This window comes from Ambystoma mexicanum, chromosome 1p (genome assembly GCF_040938575.1).
Source record: "Ambystoma mexicanum isolate Mex_15411 chromosome 1p, UKY_AmexF1_1, whole genome shotgun sequence".
In the NCBI taxonomy this organism is placed as follows: domain Eukaryota; kingdom Metazoa; phylum Chordata; class Amphibia; order Caudata; family Ambystomatidae; genus Ambystoma; species Ambystoma mexicanum.
In genome coordinates, this window is record NC_090921.1 from 340060040 (window position 1) to 340077298 (window position 17259).

The 17259-nt window shown below is 46.3% G+C and overlaps 1 protein-coding gene across 2 annotated transcripts in view; it reads left to right on the forward strand.

Moving 5' to 3' along the window:
- LOC138569886 (guanine nucleotide-binding protein subunit alpha-11) overlaps positions 1–17259 on the forward strand; it is a 756289-nt gene that overhangs the window by 412188 nt on the left and 326842 nt on the right. For both annotated transcript variants that reach the window (XM_069648307.1, XM_069648315.1), the window contains exon 5: positions 9683–9812. In XM_069648307.1, the coding sequence (XP_069504408.1) occupies positions 9683–9812 (130 nt within the window). The remainder of the gene's footprint in view (positions 1–9682; positions 9813–17259) is intronic.

The window sequence follows — 17259 nt, forward strand, 5'->3', positions numbered from 1 at the left end:
GAAAAAAAATCAGTATCAGTTTCGTTTCCGTTTCTGATCTGTCTTTCTTAGTAGTAACCAATCACTGGTCTCTGGGTCCTACTGCCCGCAGCCAATGACTGCCCTCTCCCTAAACCCCTCCCCTGGCAGCCATCCTCAGATTTTTACCGCACGTTCAAGTGTTGGGAGTCCTCGTGCTATAGCTCTCGAGCTTTTACTGCGTTTTGGGTTTTCTTTTTTTTGTTCCCCCTCCCCCCCCCCCCCAAGGAGTTTAATCTGATTTTTTTCGGGCAATCGAGCCTCAAACTCCACCGTTTCTACTTCCGAGGACATGTTTTGGAATTTTCTAAACCCCTCAAGGGTCAAGTTTTAATCGAGTACGCTTCTTGGAGGATTCCAGAAGACATTGAGGCCTACCCCGTGGACATGGCCCAGAACAAAGGAAGCTCGACGCCCGGATCCAAGCTGTTCAGGAACTGCCCTGGATGAGGATTGCAGAATGTGGTCAAGGAGGACGAGCATTCTAGATGCCTTCACGAAGACAAAACGCATGTGGAGAAGGACTGTGCGTTTTGCAAGAACATGTCGGAGCGGACCATGAGGGATCGGCAGATCTGCCTCACCAACTAGCTGGGAGGGAAGAGCCCAGCGGTAGGTGAGAAGAGGTCCGAGCGGTCTTCTAAGTCCTTTGAGGCCGCTCCGGCGACGGGGGCCCTCCAAACAAGCGGCAGAGAGTTCATCCCCCCCACCCTTGCAGCCCGCTCAGCCTTCATCTCCTTCCCCTGATTCTAGGGATGACACAGGAACAGATATGGCCACAACGGGGACGGATGACGACAGTGATGACAACGGGATGGGCCTTCCATCACCACCCCCTCGGGCCTCCCCGCCCGACGAAATTGGCTCCTTCCACATCATGATTGCCAGGGCATCCGAGCTTTTTCAGCTCTGCCCCAAAGAACAGAAGAAGGAAGGCTTCCTCTATCAACGGCGTGAGGCCAAGAGGAAGACTGTCCTCTCCTCGCGGTGCCGTTGCTTGATGACATCTGGGACGAGGGACTTGCTCTCCTGAAGAACCCGTCCACGACGCCTGCCTAGAGGTATTGATACGAGAAGTACCGGGTCCCCGATTCCGCCCCCATGTGCCTTAGGGCACAGCCGACCCCGGATTCGGTCGTCTCGGCGGCGGACAAGAAGAAAGCGGCAAGAGGACGGAGGCCCTGGAGATCCTACAGGAAGGTGATGTGTCATCGGACCACGCCATAACGGTGGCCACGGACATTGGGTTCCGCCAGTTGGGCAACAATGTTTGCCTTCGACGGCGGGGATGGCTCAAGGCAACAGATTTCCGCCAGGACGTGCAATCCAGAGTTCTGGACATGCCCTTCGACGGGAGAAACCTGTTTGGAAAGACAGTAGATGAGTCACTTAAGCCATCTAGACCAACACGGAGACTGCTCGGGCTTTGGGAGTTTTGCAGCAATGACGGCCGCCCTTTCTGAACTCGGGAGGCAAGCAAGGTGCGTCAAAAGGATTCAGCGGTGGCTCCTCTATGTACCGCCAGGCAACCCGTTCCTCGTCGCAAGAGGCCTACAGGGGGCGCAGCAAGTCGGGAGGATCCCGTCGCTGTCGCCAAGGAGGCCAGGGCGGCAAGGCCGCCTCCAAGCAGGACTGAACTGGCTGTAGCATCGGGCCCCCACCTGAGCACCCGGTGGGAGGCCGGCTGGCAAAGTTAGTCAGTGTATGGGAGTCCATCTCCACCGACGGTTGGGTGCTGGATGCCCTGGCCCACGGGCACATGCTCAAATTCATAAAGAAGTGCCCCCGCATTCCTCCCGTGGCAGGGAAGGAAAATCCAGTCCCTCAACTGCTGTTAGAAGTAAGGGCGATGCTCAAGAAGGGAGCCATCGAGCTCGTCCCGAAGAGGCTCCGTATACTCAAGATACTTACTCATCAGAAAGAAGACCGGCGGTTGGCGCCCCATCCTGGACCTGTGTCAGTTAAACAAATACATCGAGGCCCAGAAGTTCCGGATGGTCACCATCCAGCATGTGCTGGGACAGCTGGAGGAAGGCGACTTCCTATCGTCGCTGGACTTGAGGATGCTTACTTCCACATCCCCATTCTAAAAGGACACCGAAAGTTCCTCAGATTCGTAGTCCAAGGACCGCACTCGCAATTCAAAGCCCTACCATTCGGATTGAAGTCCGCGCCCAGGGTATTTACCAAGTGCCTAGCACCAGTGGCGGCGCGGTTGCGCCTGCAGGGGATCCACGGTTACCCCTACCTGGACGATTGGCTCATCCGAGCAAGGACAAGGGAACTCGCCGTCGAGCACACAGCGATGACCGTCCAACTGCTCACGGATGTGGGATTCTCCATCAACTTCCCCAAATCCCACCGGGTTCTATCCAGGTCGCACTGTTTCTGGGAGCCAAGCTCTATACAGAGGCACGATTGGCCTCTCCGTCGGAGGAAAGGACAAAGGCGATCCTGGGCAAGGTGCAGCGCCTGCTGGCCACGGACGTGGGCAGGGTGAGGTCCATCAAGTCCCTTCTGGGCATGATGTCCTCTTGCATCTACCTGGTGCGCCTATGCAGGCTCCGGATGCGTCCTCTACAGGAGTTCCTCAACGCCCGTTGGATGCAAGCGGCGTGCAGTTTCAAAGACAAGATCCCGCTCAACGAGGTCTTCTGCCAAGCAATTCGGTGGTGGGGCACCCGCGCGCATCTCGCGGCGGGCACAGACTTTCAGACCCCAGCACACCAGGAGACGGTTACGACAGATGCCTCCCTGGAGGGATGGGGAGCGCACACCGGAGATCTTCACACGAGAGGCCTTTGGCTCCCGGAGGAGAGGTCACTCCACATCAACATCCTGGACCTCCGAGCAGTGTTCTGGGCTCTCGGGTCGTTTCTCCCGTCCCTCGAAGGCAAGGTGGTGAGGATCTTCACCGACAACACCACCACGATGTTGTACATCCAGAAGCAGGGAGGAACCAGGTCCCTGGCCCTATCCAAGGAGGCCCAGGATCTGTGGCATTGGGCTGTTGCCCAGGGGATGTTTCTGGTGCCCTTCCATCTAGCAGGGATAAAGAACACCATTGCCCTCACTCAGCAGGGAGCTGCGCTCGTGCCACAAGTGGGAACTGCATCAGGACCAAGTGGATCGACTTTTCCAACGATGGGGCAAACCCCAGATCGACCTGTTCGCGACAGCTGCAAACTCAAAGTGCCAGAGGTTCGCCAGCAGGTTTCCTCAGCCGAGGAGCACGGGCGATGCCTTCTCGTTCCCCTGGGACGGCCTGTTCCTGTATGCGTCCCCCCCAATCCCCCCTGTTGCTGTTGCTGTCGCTACTGCGACTCATCAACCAACTCGAGAGGTCCTGGTGCAGGATGATCCTCGTCGCACCGGCGTGGCTGAGACAGATCTGGTTCCCGGACCTTCTGGACTTGTCAGCGTCCCCCCAGTCAAACTATTGACGGACGTGGATCTTCTCTCCAGTTAAGGAGGCGCCATCCTCAATCACGACCCGGGGTCTCTGAACTTGCAGGCCTGGTTCCTGCGGCACTCAAGTTTGGAGGGTAAGATATCCCGGCGGACTGCAAGGAGGTGCTTGCAAAGGCCAGGGTGTCCTCAACTCTCGTGCTATGGACACAAATGGAAGAGGTTCTCTGTCTGGTGCCGTGCACAGAACATTAACCCTCTGCGAATTACGGCCCCTCAAGTGCTGCCGTACCTGCTGTCGCTGGGCGGGGCTGGCTCATGCCTCCATCAAAATACATCTAGCGGCGATCTCCCGCTATACCAGAACCAGAACTACGGGACGATCATCTGTGGTGGCATCGCCTGGTGAAGGAGTTTCTGAAGGGACTGTTCCGTTCATTCCTGCCGGTGAAGGCTCCGGCCCCGGCATGGGAGCTCAGCGTGGTGCTGACCAGCCTCATGGGGGCGCCTTTCGAGCCTCTGCATTCGGCACCATTGAAGTTCCTGTCGTGGAAAACAGCATTTCTTGTGGCTATCACCGCCGCACGACTAGTGGGAGCGATCCAGGCCCTATCCTGCAAGCCTCCAGACTTGACTTTTCATGAGACGAGGATGGTGCTGAGGACGCACCCCTCCTTCATGCCCAAGGTGCCGTCGGACTGCCATCTCAATGAGCCCTTGGTGTTACCAGTTTTCTTCCCGTTGCCTTCGTCGCCGGCCAAGAGGACTTTGCACTCGCTGGTAGTAGCTAGAGCGCTGAAGTTCTACGTGGACCACACAGTTTTCGGAAGACATCAAGAATGTTTGAACTTTGGACCTGTGAACCAAGGGAAGGCCCCCTGGAAGGCTTCCATTTCCAGATGGCTCTCTGGCTGCATCATGCACTGTCACCGGTTGGCAAACCGACTGTTGCCCGGCCGTCCGAGAGCCCATTCGACCAGAGCGATCGCTGCTACCCCAGTGTTCTTGTCTGGTGTACTCCTGCTGGACATCTGCAGGGCTGCTACGTGGAGGGCAAAGCACACCTTCACGAGATTCTGCGTCGACTGGGATTCCAGGGAGGAGCCCAGGGTCGGCCAAGCAGTGCTGCGCAACCTGTTCGCCTGAAGGTGGGCCTGGTGAGGAGGTAAGAGATGCTTAATGTTTAGCCTTGCCACCTCCCGTAGTTGTGCATGTGTGTACTGCTATGTATTATATTCATGAGCATGTGAATCCATGCCAGACACCATGCTGGAGAAGGAACAAGTTACTTACCTGTAACTGTTGTTCTCCAGCATGCGTCTGGCATGGATTCACATGCGAACCCTCCCTCCTTCCCCTCTGCGGCTCTTCACTTGGTCCTACTGCCACTTTACGTGCTACCAAATCTGAGGATGGCTGCCAGGGGAGGGGGCAGTCATTGGCTGGGGGCAGTATGACCCAGAGACCAGTGATTGGTTACTACTAAGACAGATCAGAAACGAAACTGATACTGATTTTTTTTCTTTAGCGAGGATTCCCAGCCTGACGACGGGGAATATTCATGAGCATGTGAATCCATGCCAGACCCATGCTGGAGAACAGCAGTTACAGGTAAGTAACTTGTTCCATAGGAACTACAAATCCTCACTTCTCCAGTCAGTAAGTCGCAACACTCAGTTTTAGGACTGAAATATGTCGAGAGAGGGTTCCCATCAAAGAGGAGTGTTGAGAATACCATCGACCAAATACGAAAGAATACTTATATGCACTTTTTATTTTGAGAACCAGTATTAACATGTAGTATTTTTATATATTTACATATGTTTGGTCTTAAATATATTGTGCTAAAATCACTATGTATGGAATGTTTCCAACAGAAAGTTGTTGGAGTAAGGGCAAGGGAGTATTCCATTTTTATAAATGGTATAATTGTCTACAGTGCATGACTATGTTCTCGAAGTGGCATATATTTGAGTGTAGAATGGAGAGAAAATGGATTCTAGTCCTACACGATTAGTATACCTGGTGCATCCTAAAAAAGGGACCCTCCCACTAATCCAAGCGACTGTCCTAGAATGGGCAAAAGAAGAAAACGCAACAAGAAAAAAGAACAAAGATCTTATCCTGTTGCTGCACATCTATTGGAACCTGGCCATAATCCATACGTCCGCTTTCTTAAACGAGATAGAAAAAATATTAACTTTGGCTACAACAACATTCGACGTGGACCACATTCTAATATGTGGAGATTTGAACTCGACTTGCCCAATGGTAGACGATGGAAAAACGCTAGGAAATGAAACAAACCCCTGCTCAAAATCAACAGCAAGAGGCCTTGCATGGGCGGAGCTGATGGAAACCCGCGATTTGTATAATCTAAATTCCCTGGAAACAACCAGACCTAGAATTCCAACCTGGAAGGGGGGAAGGAAATGCAAGCACCATCGACTACATCTTTGTATCCAGGGATTTATATCAACAAATCAAAAGCTTTGAGATAATAGTATCCACCCGGAGTGACCACAACTTACTCAAAGCGACATGGCATGCCAACAAACCCCCGCAACTCAACATGTCAACCAAGATGGCTATAAACGCCCAAGGAAACCGACTACAAATCACAAAAGATGGCATTGCCTCGATCACAGAGACCTACAAACAAAAAGAGATAGGAGGTAACAACAACAACACATTGAAAAACCTGGACTACTGCCCGCTGCTCACCCCTTACCTACATCCCAGGCATGTAAGGAAAACAGAAAAAAACCATTGTCACAAATACGAGGAAATTCGCTCAAAGAAATCTGAGTTACGAAAATCATTAAGGAAAGCCAAAAAATACCCCACACAGTTAAACTTAGACTCTGCAAACAAACAAAAAAAGCACAAATCGTGGCTTCAAACAATCCGAAGAAGACGCAGAGACCATGCTTAGAGCAGTCTGCAAAAGGAACTCTAACGACTTTTGGACTCTATCAGGTCCAGCAAAAACAAGTACTAACAATGTCCCTGAAGACAGATGTCTAAAACACTTCACAGACTTATTTGAAGAACCAGAGACATCGGAAAAAATCACCAAAACCCGCAAAAAGTAAATGGATGGCATGTACGGAGGAAGAGATTCGAAAGAAAATCGGTAAATTAAATGACTCCCGTGCACCAGGTCCGGATGGGATCACAAACTTACACCTCAAACAAGAGGTGGAAACTTGGGCCCCGTTAATAGCTGAAATCTTTAAAAGATGTAAGACAACACAATCTATCCCGGCTACATGGCAAACAGCTAACATTGTTCCAATTTACAAAAAGGGGCTGAAGGATGACCCAGGAAATTACAGACCTATCGCCCTACTGGACGTGCTGGGCAAACTTCGGATCCCTGGTGCTAGAGAAACTCCAAGACTGGCAGAAAATAGCAAAGACAGCAGATCCACTGCAAACAGGCTTTGAAAAAAATCTAGGCACCACGGTCAACATTATGATGATCAGTATTCTGAAGGCCAGAGTCTTCGAGGGCTACCCAACAATTTTCAAAGCTTCGATCGACCTGGTACAAGCCTTCGACCGTGTAAACAGGAGAAAACTATGGAGCAAACTGGAAAAACAAAGGTGCCCAACTTCACTCCTCAACCCTATCAAAGCGCTGTATAGTAACACCTCAATCAGAGTTCGCCTGAACGAAGCTGGGCTACTATCAGAAAGTATACAAACAGCAAGAGGAGTCAAACAAGGATGCCCTCTAGCTCAGGCCCTCTATGGCGTACATGGCTGACATAGTGGATGCAGAAATTGACACACGCTCCTTTCCTCCAAAAATAGGAGAGTCGAAAGTGACAAGACTGCTCTATGCGGACGATATCCTTCTGCTGGATCAAACACCAATCGGACTGCAGCGTCAACTAGACAGTCTTGTAAGCTATTTGAAGAAGAACGATTTAGATCTGAACACGGCAAAAACTAAAATTATGATCTTGGAAAAATCATCTAGGCCAATTTACGACTACCCAATTCAACCCCAACAGCAGTAATCCGAAGAGAACTACGTCTTCAATCACTGGAATCAGTAGTAGTCAAACGGTCTCTTGTTCCTGGGAAAAATTCTAAACTCCACGGCCTACTATTCTGGACATCAGGTACCAAGAAATGACGAACCAAAAAAACATGATGACAAAATGGTACAAAAACCTACTAAATCAGTCAGAAAAAATTGGATGTTCGGAATGGGAGATAGAACGCACCCCAGAGAAAATCAAGAAAAAATTAAAAAAATCCATGATTGGATCGAGACCTTGGAAAAAGCAGAGAAGCACACATCAGAGTCATCATACAATCAACATACAAAGGATAGACGAGACAAGGAATTACTTAAAACAATTCCCGGACAAACCTCTGCGTATAATCTTCCTGAGAGCACGTCTGAACATTCTAAATACGAAAAATGTATACCTCAGAAAACAGGTTCAAGATAAACTGTCGGTACTGTGACACCCTAGAAATCGAAACAGTGCGACACTTACTTCTTCACTGTCCGGGTACAAACCGTCTCAGAACGACCTACTTACGATCACACAAAATGAAACATCTTACCACCAGTGACGAAGCTTGGTGGAATATGCTAATGAGCGGAGAATCCACAACATTGACAGTAGCAACAGCCAAATTCTTCGAAGGTCTAAAACTGGAAGAAAAACTAAGCCAAGAGTAAAACAAAAAACAAGGATTTTAAAGAAATAAACACTAAGGGGAGAATTTTAATTTCACCAAATCATGGACTCACAATGGAAACGTCCGAAAAACACTCGCCAACAGAAAGATTTGGTAAAAATTGTAAAACAATTAAATCCAAAAAAATAAAAAATGTTGAAATGCATACATTTTCATGATGTACCAGTGTCGTCTTTTGCATTCCATTGTTTTAGTTGGAGATCACTAGACACGCACTGTAGTGGGAGGTAGCTTATTTTTGTATTGTCTACATAAGTGGACCAGTTTGTCTTCACATACACCTCCAAAATGTCTGTTTTTGTGACTGCTACTGTTCATCTGCATCTGACTGGGGATGGAACAGAGGTAATGATTCTAGGGTGCTTCCATACATATGAATTTCCATTCCGGTACCAGTGTTGCTGTGAAAGAGGTAGCATATTGCTAAGCAATGTTTTCTGGTGCTGGTGAAAAACGTTTTAGGACCATTCTAGGCCTGTTGAAGATCAGAAGATAATTAATCTGTTTGAGTTTTAATGTATCCATCTGAACGTTATCAAAGGTAAGTATCTTGTTTAGAAGGATTCCAAAAACGTCTATCCCTGGGAGAGAAGCCTTTGCCTCCCGTCTGATCCTTTGTACACATCTGACCTTCAACAGTCCTTGGAAAGCAGCCTGCCTAGTAACATTACACCTGCTAATGATTTTTTCTTCACAATAATTGATAACGTAGCAAACCTTTCATATTCCCAGAAGTAAACAAACCTCTTTGCTACGCTTAACACTGAGTGAAGGTTGCTAAAGCGTAAAAATATCCCCATTTCTGAAACTCCGAAATTGGTTGCTTGGAAATCCGCCCATACTTTTGTCCAATGTTACGGTCTGTTCCGACCCCAGAACAGATGCTGAAGTGGGGAAAGTAATCGGTTTGTTAATTTTTCTTTGCTTTTTTTCTCTCTACCCTCTCTGCTGGTGTTGGGGTATGCAGCATTCGTGAATATTAATGACGATCCTGTGCTGAGGGAAACTTTACTTGCTTGTAATCCCAGTTCTGAGTCAGGGGTGTCCTTAGAAGTTCATAAACCACCCACTCATCCAACTTGTACTTCAACGAAGTGACCGGTTTGTGCACTGATGTGCATTCTTCACTGCTGCCTGAAAATTGTTTTTCTGGCATGGGAACGGTTTGATATGGGGGCAGGTTGTTGCTGTATTAAACGGGTAATAAACAATGCTTTTATATCACTCGAACAGGGTAACTTCCTTGTAACGCCGTGCTGCTGCTTTGATTTCTTTTACTTTTTTTTGTGGACGATCTGAAAATGTGTTTTTAAACGGTACCGATATACCATTTAAAATTCTTGAATTGGAACTAAAAGCCAGATAAGCTTTGTATTTTAAAGTGTGTAGCCTTGGTTGCAAATTGTTCCAAGATCCTGAACAAAATCAGCTCTTCAGTGTTTATGAATTAAAAAAAAAACATAGCTCATGTGCACGGCCAGACGTCCAAACATTGTTATTGTTAAGACACTATGCTTTTATCCCCTTTTAGAATGGTCGATGTAGGGGGGCAGAGGTCGGAACGAAGGAAATGGATCCACTGCTTTGAAAATGTGACGTCCATTATGTTTTTAGTAGCGCTTAGTGAATATGACCAAGTTCTAGTGGAATCCGACAATGAGGTAAGATTAAAAAGAACGTGCTAGCCATCTGTTTAACACAAGTTGTTGGGAGGTTTGGAGGGGGAGTGTGGTGTTGATTGAACCCTTGCCATAGCTCAAAAGATGTTGTGAGGTTTAGCACTTCGTCGAGGATCATGTGTGCCTTTGTAGCACTGGCAAACCTCATAAGCCAATGCCACTGCAGTTTGTTTAAATCAGGAAGTGACTGTTTGATCCCACTGTGTTGCATCTGCAGATTAATTGGTACTTTTCCCAAAAGGCAAACTTCCTCTATTTATAATCTTAAACTCTGGCCTCCTGATGAATTTTTTAAGCACTTGATGTTCAATGTGTTTAATTTTAAACACCTATTCTGAATGTATTTTAGAATAATGGTCATGCACTTTCATTTTTCTTCAGTCCTAAAGGTGTGCACCATTGAAAAGTCCTCTCTACCCAGAAAGCCGCCATATTTCTATTTTCTATTGTGCCAAAAGGAAGACTTTTTAACACCACCTTGTATGTGAAATTTCAAGCAGTAAGCTTTTAGCCAGGGCTACGTTTACTCCACATTTGATGCAGTGTTAGTCACACAATTGTGCACAAAACCCTACAATGTGTTGTACAAAATAGCATCTAAAGATTTGTGATGAGTGATTACAAAAACAATCAGTTGGGTTTTTCCTTATTGCGACTTTGTTTTTCAAAACAATAAAATGCTTTGAGAAACAAAACCTTTCACTGTGGCCACTAAATCCCATCTGCTGTCCCCCCGCCCCACCACCCCTCGACTTCACACACCAGCTATTAACACTTTCTTGTTTAAACAAATTATAGTTTTAAACATTTTAGTTTTCACTACAGCCATATCATAACCACATAATCGTTGTTTATATAGATGGAATATAATCAAGGTAACATCTGCATTAAAGTACTCTAAGTCATCAACTTTTCTTTTCCTCATCTAAATAGAATTACCCCATTGCATACATTAATTCACATAGCATATGTGTTAAACTTCCAGTATCTCCCATTTATTGTAGTGTCCAAATGCCTATGGGTTATAGTTTTAGGGTGGGCGATGGACCTCTAGCAATCCTTGCATGTGTTTGTATGAAAGGTATGTCCACTTCACATCCTCTGCATCTTTTCCCTAAAGCAAGTGCTAGAAAAGTTTCTAAAATTGTGCCTTTCAAACTGCCTTGGTGGTTAGGAGTCGGTCCCTAGAAATAAACTCCCAATCACTCTTCTGAACCACTGCTCTAGTGGGCGCTCCTAGATGCATGTCTTTACTTCTGCATTCTCTTGGCCATACATTCACTTTGTCACATTTACCTCTGCGTACCATGACCTCTTTCACTTCTTCTAACGTTCACTTCGTCCTTACAAAGGGAGACTGCCTGTAACCTTTTTTTTTCTAACCTTTATTCTTCCTTCTATCCCTCCTTAACAGTACAGCTAACCTTACCATAATCAATCGCTTGACAATATGAGAATGCAGACAAAGTAAGGGTAATACTTAAATGCATGAGGAAGTAAATGTCTGAAAAAGTGAAGTAAAGGGGTATACCGGCACGCCCATAGAAGCTGAAAAAATGTAGCCCTGTTATGGGACATTTTGAGCACTTATGTTTGGGTTATAGCCATGGACGTTGTTTTACAGTGACCTATGGCAGCATTAGTATCTTATAGTAGATCTGGAAGCAAATATTAAGAGGCACTTCAGTATGAGAACTGTAGCTACAACGCTTAATCTTTTATCACTGTGGCCAAATTCAGTTCCCATTCATTTATTAACGTTCAAAGCTCCCCTGGATTTTGCATTTGCCAGGGTAGCATACACTGAAGACACCTGTCTGACCATTCCAACTGGCAGTAGTTAAGCCAGAAGTTGAATTTCATTGGTGGGGGGCGCGCACCACATTGCCCTTTCCACTCTTAACCTTGGATGCTTTAACTTGTGCATATTGAAGTGTGGTGCTACTCCAGTTATCTCAGTGCCTGCATCCAGATCCTCTGAGTGAAAGCCGCTGGTCAGTTCTAATATAGCCTGCATTTATCCAGAAGGCCAATATATTAGCAGGGCTGTCTAGTGCCATCTGAGCTTTCACATATTATTCCCGCTTCATCCACTACATCCTGCTCACCGGCTGCATGCTGCAAATGTGCAACTAGGTAGAGGTATAAAGCTGCACTTGCAGTCCACCATAGAAGTATGGTGTGGTATGGTCCATATTCAGGCTATCTTCTCTACCCAAATCGGGTCAGTGACTGCTGCCTTGCATCTTTTACAGAATTCATAGGGCCTGGTTAAACAGTACACTGGCAAAAAGCCATCTAACAATTTAGGATGTGACCACTTTCACAATGGTCATCTAGTCTGCAAACACTGTTCATCTTTTATTATAATCCCTGTCTCATGGAGCACCAAAATCAATTGCTTTGTATACTGTGTCTGGAAGATATTCATTAATTATTTTACAGGGTTTGGGATATATTGAGTGGTTCCAATTCAGGAGTACTGTGCCATCTAACATCCATCTCTGGTTCCTCTGGTTCGGCCCAATCAATTTGCAAGCCCAATACCTCCCCGAACCGTTCGACTATTTCCAGGACTACCTCCTATGCTGGTCAGGGGTCTCATAAATACAAATGTCATCTACATAATGCAACAGTAACCTCATCACCATGCCTCAAATTTCCTTACCGTTCACTCTCCCCCCCCCCCTTCATAATTGATGTCATATGTTACATCACCTGGGTGCACAAGAGGGGACAGTGGGCTCCTCTGTCCCGTCCTGCACTCCAGCATTAACACGCCATCACTTTGTCTGAAGCACTGCATTAAGATTATTGTGCAGCAGCCTAACCATGTTGATGAAGTCCCTAAAGCCCAAATTCAAATGGATTGTTTCCTCCCATGTATTAATCATCTTTGATATATGAGCAAGTCTGCTTGCAGCTTCGGAAACTTTTTTCATAGTATCTGCTGTTAAGTGACTTCAATTCAGCAATCCCACTAAGTCAGTGCCTCGTCTGGGACGCCCAAGGGAAGCCCTTATTTATATATTTTTATGACAAGTTATAATCTGGATGAACCCTTATATAACGCCCCTCTCTTTGAATCCCCCTGACCTCACTGAGCCAAGAAGTAGGTTTGTTTTGCAATTTAAAAAGTTTATTGAGAAAGTAAACAATATATATCACACTTTTTTTTTTAAATTTCTTTATTGGTGTTTTGAACAACAAAAAACACATAACATACAAACAACTTTAACGTCAATGGCTTATTGACACTTCATGCGTAACTTGTCTTTCCATTGTGGTTTCATAGTTTCCCCCAGCGACCATGTCAGTTCGGTCTGGACCCCCCGTGGAGTCAAGCAGCAGGTCTGGTATGCACAATGTTCCATTCTTGGGGTTGGTGCTGGCCTTATTTCACCTACGGGTCCTCTGTTTCCAAGGGGTCTTCAGAGCTTCCCTCCTCCGAGTGGCCAAAAAAGGTCTTGCATTAGTGTGTTCCATGCAGACAGCTTGTGCGCAGTTTCCCCTTCCCCTCTTATCACTGCTCTTGCCCACACCACTGTCTCTGCCTGCGCCCACTTCTGAAGGTCTGACCACCATGCCGCCACACGCGGGCCCTCCTTTGACTTCCATGTCATCGCTATCCGTCTCTTGGCCAGTATGCTTATCAAATCTTTCATCTTTGCCAAATGTGAATCGTGCCTACCCCCTCTCGAGAAGAGGCCCAGCAGGTACTTTTCCAGGTGTTCCGCCTGGATTCGAAGTCCACTTCCTGCTATCTTGAGCCTGATCCCGTCCCAGAACTCCTGTATCACTGGGCAGGACTAGAACATGTGTACCATGTCCGCTTCTTCCGCCGAGAAACAGGGGCACCCGCTCTGAGCCCCTGTATGGATTTTATTCATCCTCTTGGGTGTGAGTTACTCTCTATGCGTGACGTATAGCTGTGCCTGCCTGAACCTCGCATTTCTGAATACCTTTTTTGGGTATCGTAAGGCCCTAGTCCATTCTTGATCCCTGAGGGGCCTCCCCAACTCCTCCTCCCATATATATCACACTTTTATGAATAAATTAATATTTGATAGCACACTTAGGCATATGACAGTGATCAACAATGGATGATGTTACACTAGCACACTGATTTAATTACTTAGGAGTTAGTATAGGGAGGATAAGGTAGCTGAGAATACTTTTATGATTTCAAGGAAATGCAAGGTACAAAAATAAACTGATAGGGTTTCACAAGAGATATGTTCACTTTTCCCCTTGTGGCAATTCACCCCCCCCCCCCCCACCCCTATGCAATATAAGGAGATGGAAGTAAAGCACACAGTTTTCAGGAATACAATACGAATTTCAGTTCTCCACCCCCCCCCCCCCCTAGCAAGCTTGGAGAAACAGGGATGGTTTTAAACACAGGCAAAAGTACTTTCAAATGTGGTATGCAAAGAAGGGTAAAATATGCTAAAAATGATTGATTCAGGGTAGGTGACAGCTACTTTTAATTAGTTCAGGTCAACCTAACAATGATTAATGAGGGATTATCAGGTTGAAAACGAATTTCAGCAATGCAAGCAAAAGCAGCTATTTTGACAGAAAACGAAATTGAGCGAAATGACAATTTGCGGCAATTTAGTTGCGTGTGTCGAGCGCGATTACGGAAAAACTATAAGGAATAGAAAGTCGGTTTTAGGCTTGTTAGAAAGCCTAGAATCTTAGCTTTAAAATGAAAGATAAATCTCTACGGACGATTTTTGTGGAGGTAGTTTCTCGAAATTAAAGTAAACTTCAGAATGACAAAATGACACTTTTACAGCTTTGAAATGACAGAATGAACACACGATTCCTATGATGCAGTTCTGGAGACCTTCAAATGTTTTGAATCAGATTATTTTGAACTAAGAGCTGGGTCTGCACAGGCTTCAGGATACTCGCTCCTAATTTTGGAAGGAATGGGCATTGTCACGGATCTGGTCAACAGGTTGGACTGGACTTCTGGCGGCTTCTGGTACTGGTTCTGCTCACAGCGGTCTGGTCTGGGTCTTCTAGCGGTTCTGCACAGCGGTCTGGTCTGGGTCTGGTCTCTCTGGATATAGCACTGCTTTCTGGGTCTGCTACCGGTTCTGGAAAAAGTTCTTGGCAAAGAATCCAACAGCTCGTCCGGCTGTTGAATAGTTGGGTTAGGTTGCTTGATTCTGAGACCTCTGAAAAGGATTCAGCTTGTGGACTAGGCCTCTCTGCTTTAAGTTCTGGCTTGGTTCTGGATTTATCTGGAGTTAAGTTCTGGATCTCTCTCTGGATATTGTCAGGATTTGAAGTCATCTGGCAAAATGCTTCGCAAGAAAATGGAAAGTGAGTGTCTTACCTGTCCAAAGCAGTCTCTTTTTATGTGTTTTGAAAATGGGTGTGTGCGTGGGCATAACTAAGCCTGCCCCTCACAACTTATCATTTGCCAAGTCCTCCTCTCTCCCTTGATTGGGGGAAGGAATGGAGTGTCATCGTGATGAGGTATGTTTTATGGGTCAGAGGATCCTCCCCTTTGGTTTCACTTAGAAAAATCAATTTTACCCAAAACACATATTTCCCAGATACAGTTTGTTGAAATTACATGTACGCATCATATATTACTTAAGGTAGTTCTCTGTTCCAACTCTGATGTTTCTAAGAGCTTGGGTTAAGAAATGACAACATATTGCGCTTTTTGGTTGGTTTTCCAATATTGGACTTTTACCCAAATTTACACAGAGGTACATCCCCCTTCTGGGCATATTACAGTAATTTACTATGTCTCTAGCATAAACCCCGTGTCTGCAATATTAATAAATAGCGGGGTTCGGTCGAGAACACCGGACAAAGTGGAGTTTGGTCTCAAATCGTGAGGGCATTTTTCATATTAAGGACCCCAAATTGTACAGAAATGTGAGCTTAATACAAGATTTTATAAGCAATTTAATCAAACATACATTTGCCCTTAATTGAATTCACATGAGTATGGGTCCGCCCCCAGAAGCTTGGCTTGACTGAGATTAAATCTCGCTCCTTCCCCCAGAGCACTGTTTACAGTCACAGCTCAAATCAGCATATTCTATTCAATGGAAAGGGTCTGTGTTGACTGAGGTCAGCAGACCAGGGGGCCACTCTGCATTTGGTTAACAGAAACCTGTGATTTCCTGCCTTCTTGTGTGGAGTTCTGAGGTGTGAAGGCTTCCCAGCCTCTTGGACTGTTAATTGAATCAGACTGTCTTCTGGGAACAGCAGGTGTTAAGACTTTTCATTAACCAGCAAGGCTTTGAAGTCCAGGCTGGCTCAGGCTCCTTTGTCAGCTACAGAAATACAGTTCTCCTGTCGGAGTGTAGACCGCTAGCGCTGGTTAGTGTCCAATGCCGGTACTGCACCTATTTTTGGAAGCTGTCTTGAGTTAATACATTTCAAAAAGAAAGAATTTTACTTGATAGTATATGATCCTTGCTCGACATGGCATTGATGTGGATCTGCAGTAGAGTAAAGTAGAACACTCAACCAGAGTTGGATTTTTTTTTGGTGGCTTCGTGCCCATGATCTTAGCAATTTTTGACATTAATAAAAAAAAGATTTTGAACAGAACCATCTTTCTTTGCACTGGTGGGTGGCAGGTCAGGCGACCATTTTGGTGTGCGCAAAACTGCGCGGTTCTGGATTCTGGCGCAAATGTGGGCTTTTCCGCCATCTTGGATTTTCTAAGCCCACAGCACCAAATGTTGTAGCATAATAGTTCAAACGTGAGTCAGGACACCCAACACTGTGGTGATGTCATTGCTGGTATAAGTAGCTTGTGTGGCGCCTGTTGCCTCGGTTCCGTTTTTTCACATGCTCCGGACGGTTCATCCCCTGAGCGTTTTTTTTTCTCCGACTGTGTTTTTTGAAAGTCTTTCGTGATGTCTACACCGAAGACCGATTTTAAACGGTGCTCAGATTTGGCATTAAAATGTAGTTTCCATATCTGCCTTTGGTGCTTGGGAGTGGCATAGATTTCAACGACATGGTTCCTGTCAGTCCATGACGGTGAAAGCCTTGAGGGGAAACTCGCAGCAGATGGGCGCATTTCTAAATCCCCTCCATTTACCCCTTCCAAAAAGTTTGTTGTCGGACAAATCCAGGGAATGTTTTCCCTTTTGAAGAAGCACTCTAAACACTGAAATCCAGGACTCTCCATTCATCCTTCACGCAAAAATACAAAAAAACAAAACTATTGTTTGCAGTATCGTTCGTCGGACTCCTCACCTGACAAATGGGATAACTTTCATAGCAAGTTGGCGCCTGCAGCTGACTGGAAGGTGTCTCCATTTGCTGGATGTGTTCTAGAAAGCAGCTCCAATCGCCCCTTCGGAAGAGCCCAAGAAGGCTTCAGACCCCACCGCATCTTCAAAGAGATTGACACCACTACTCACGCGCCAAAGAGCCCGGG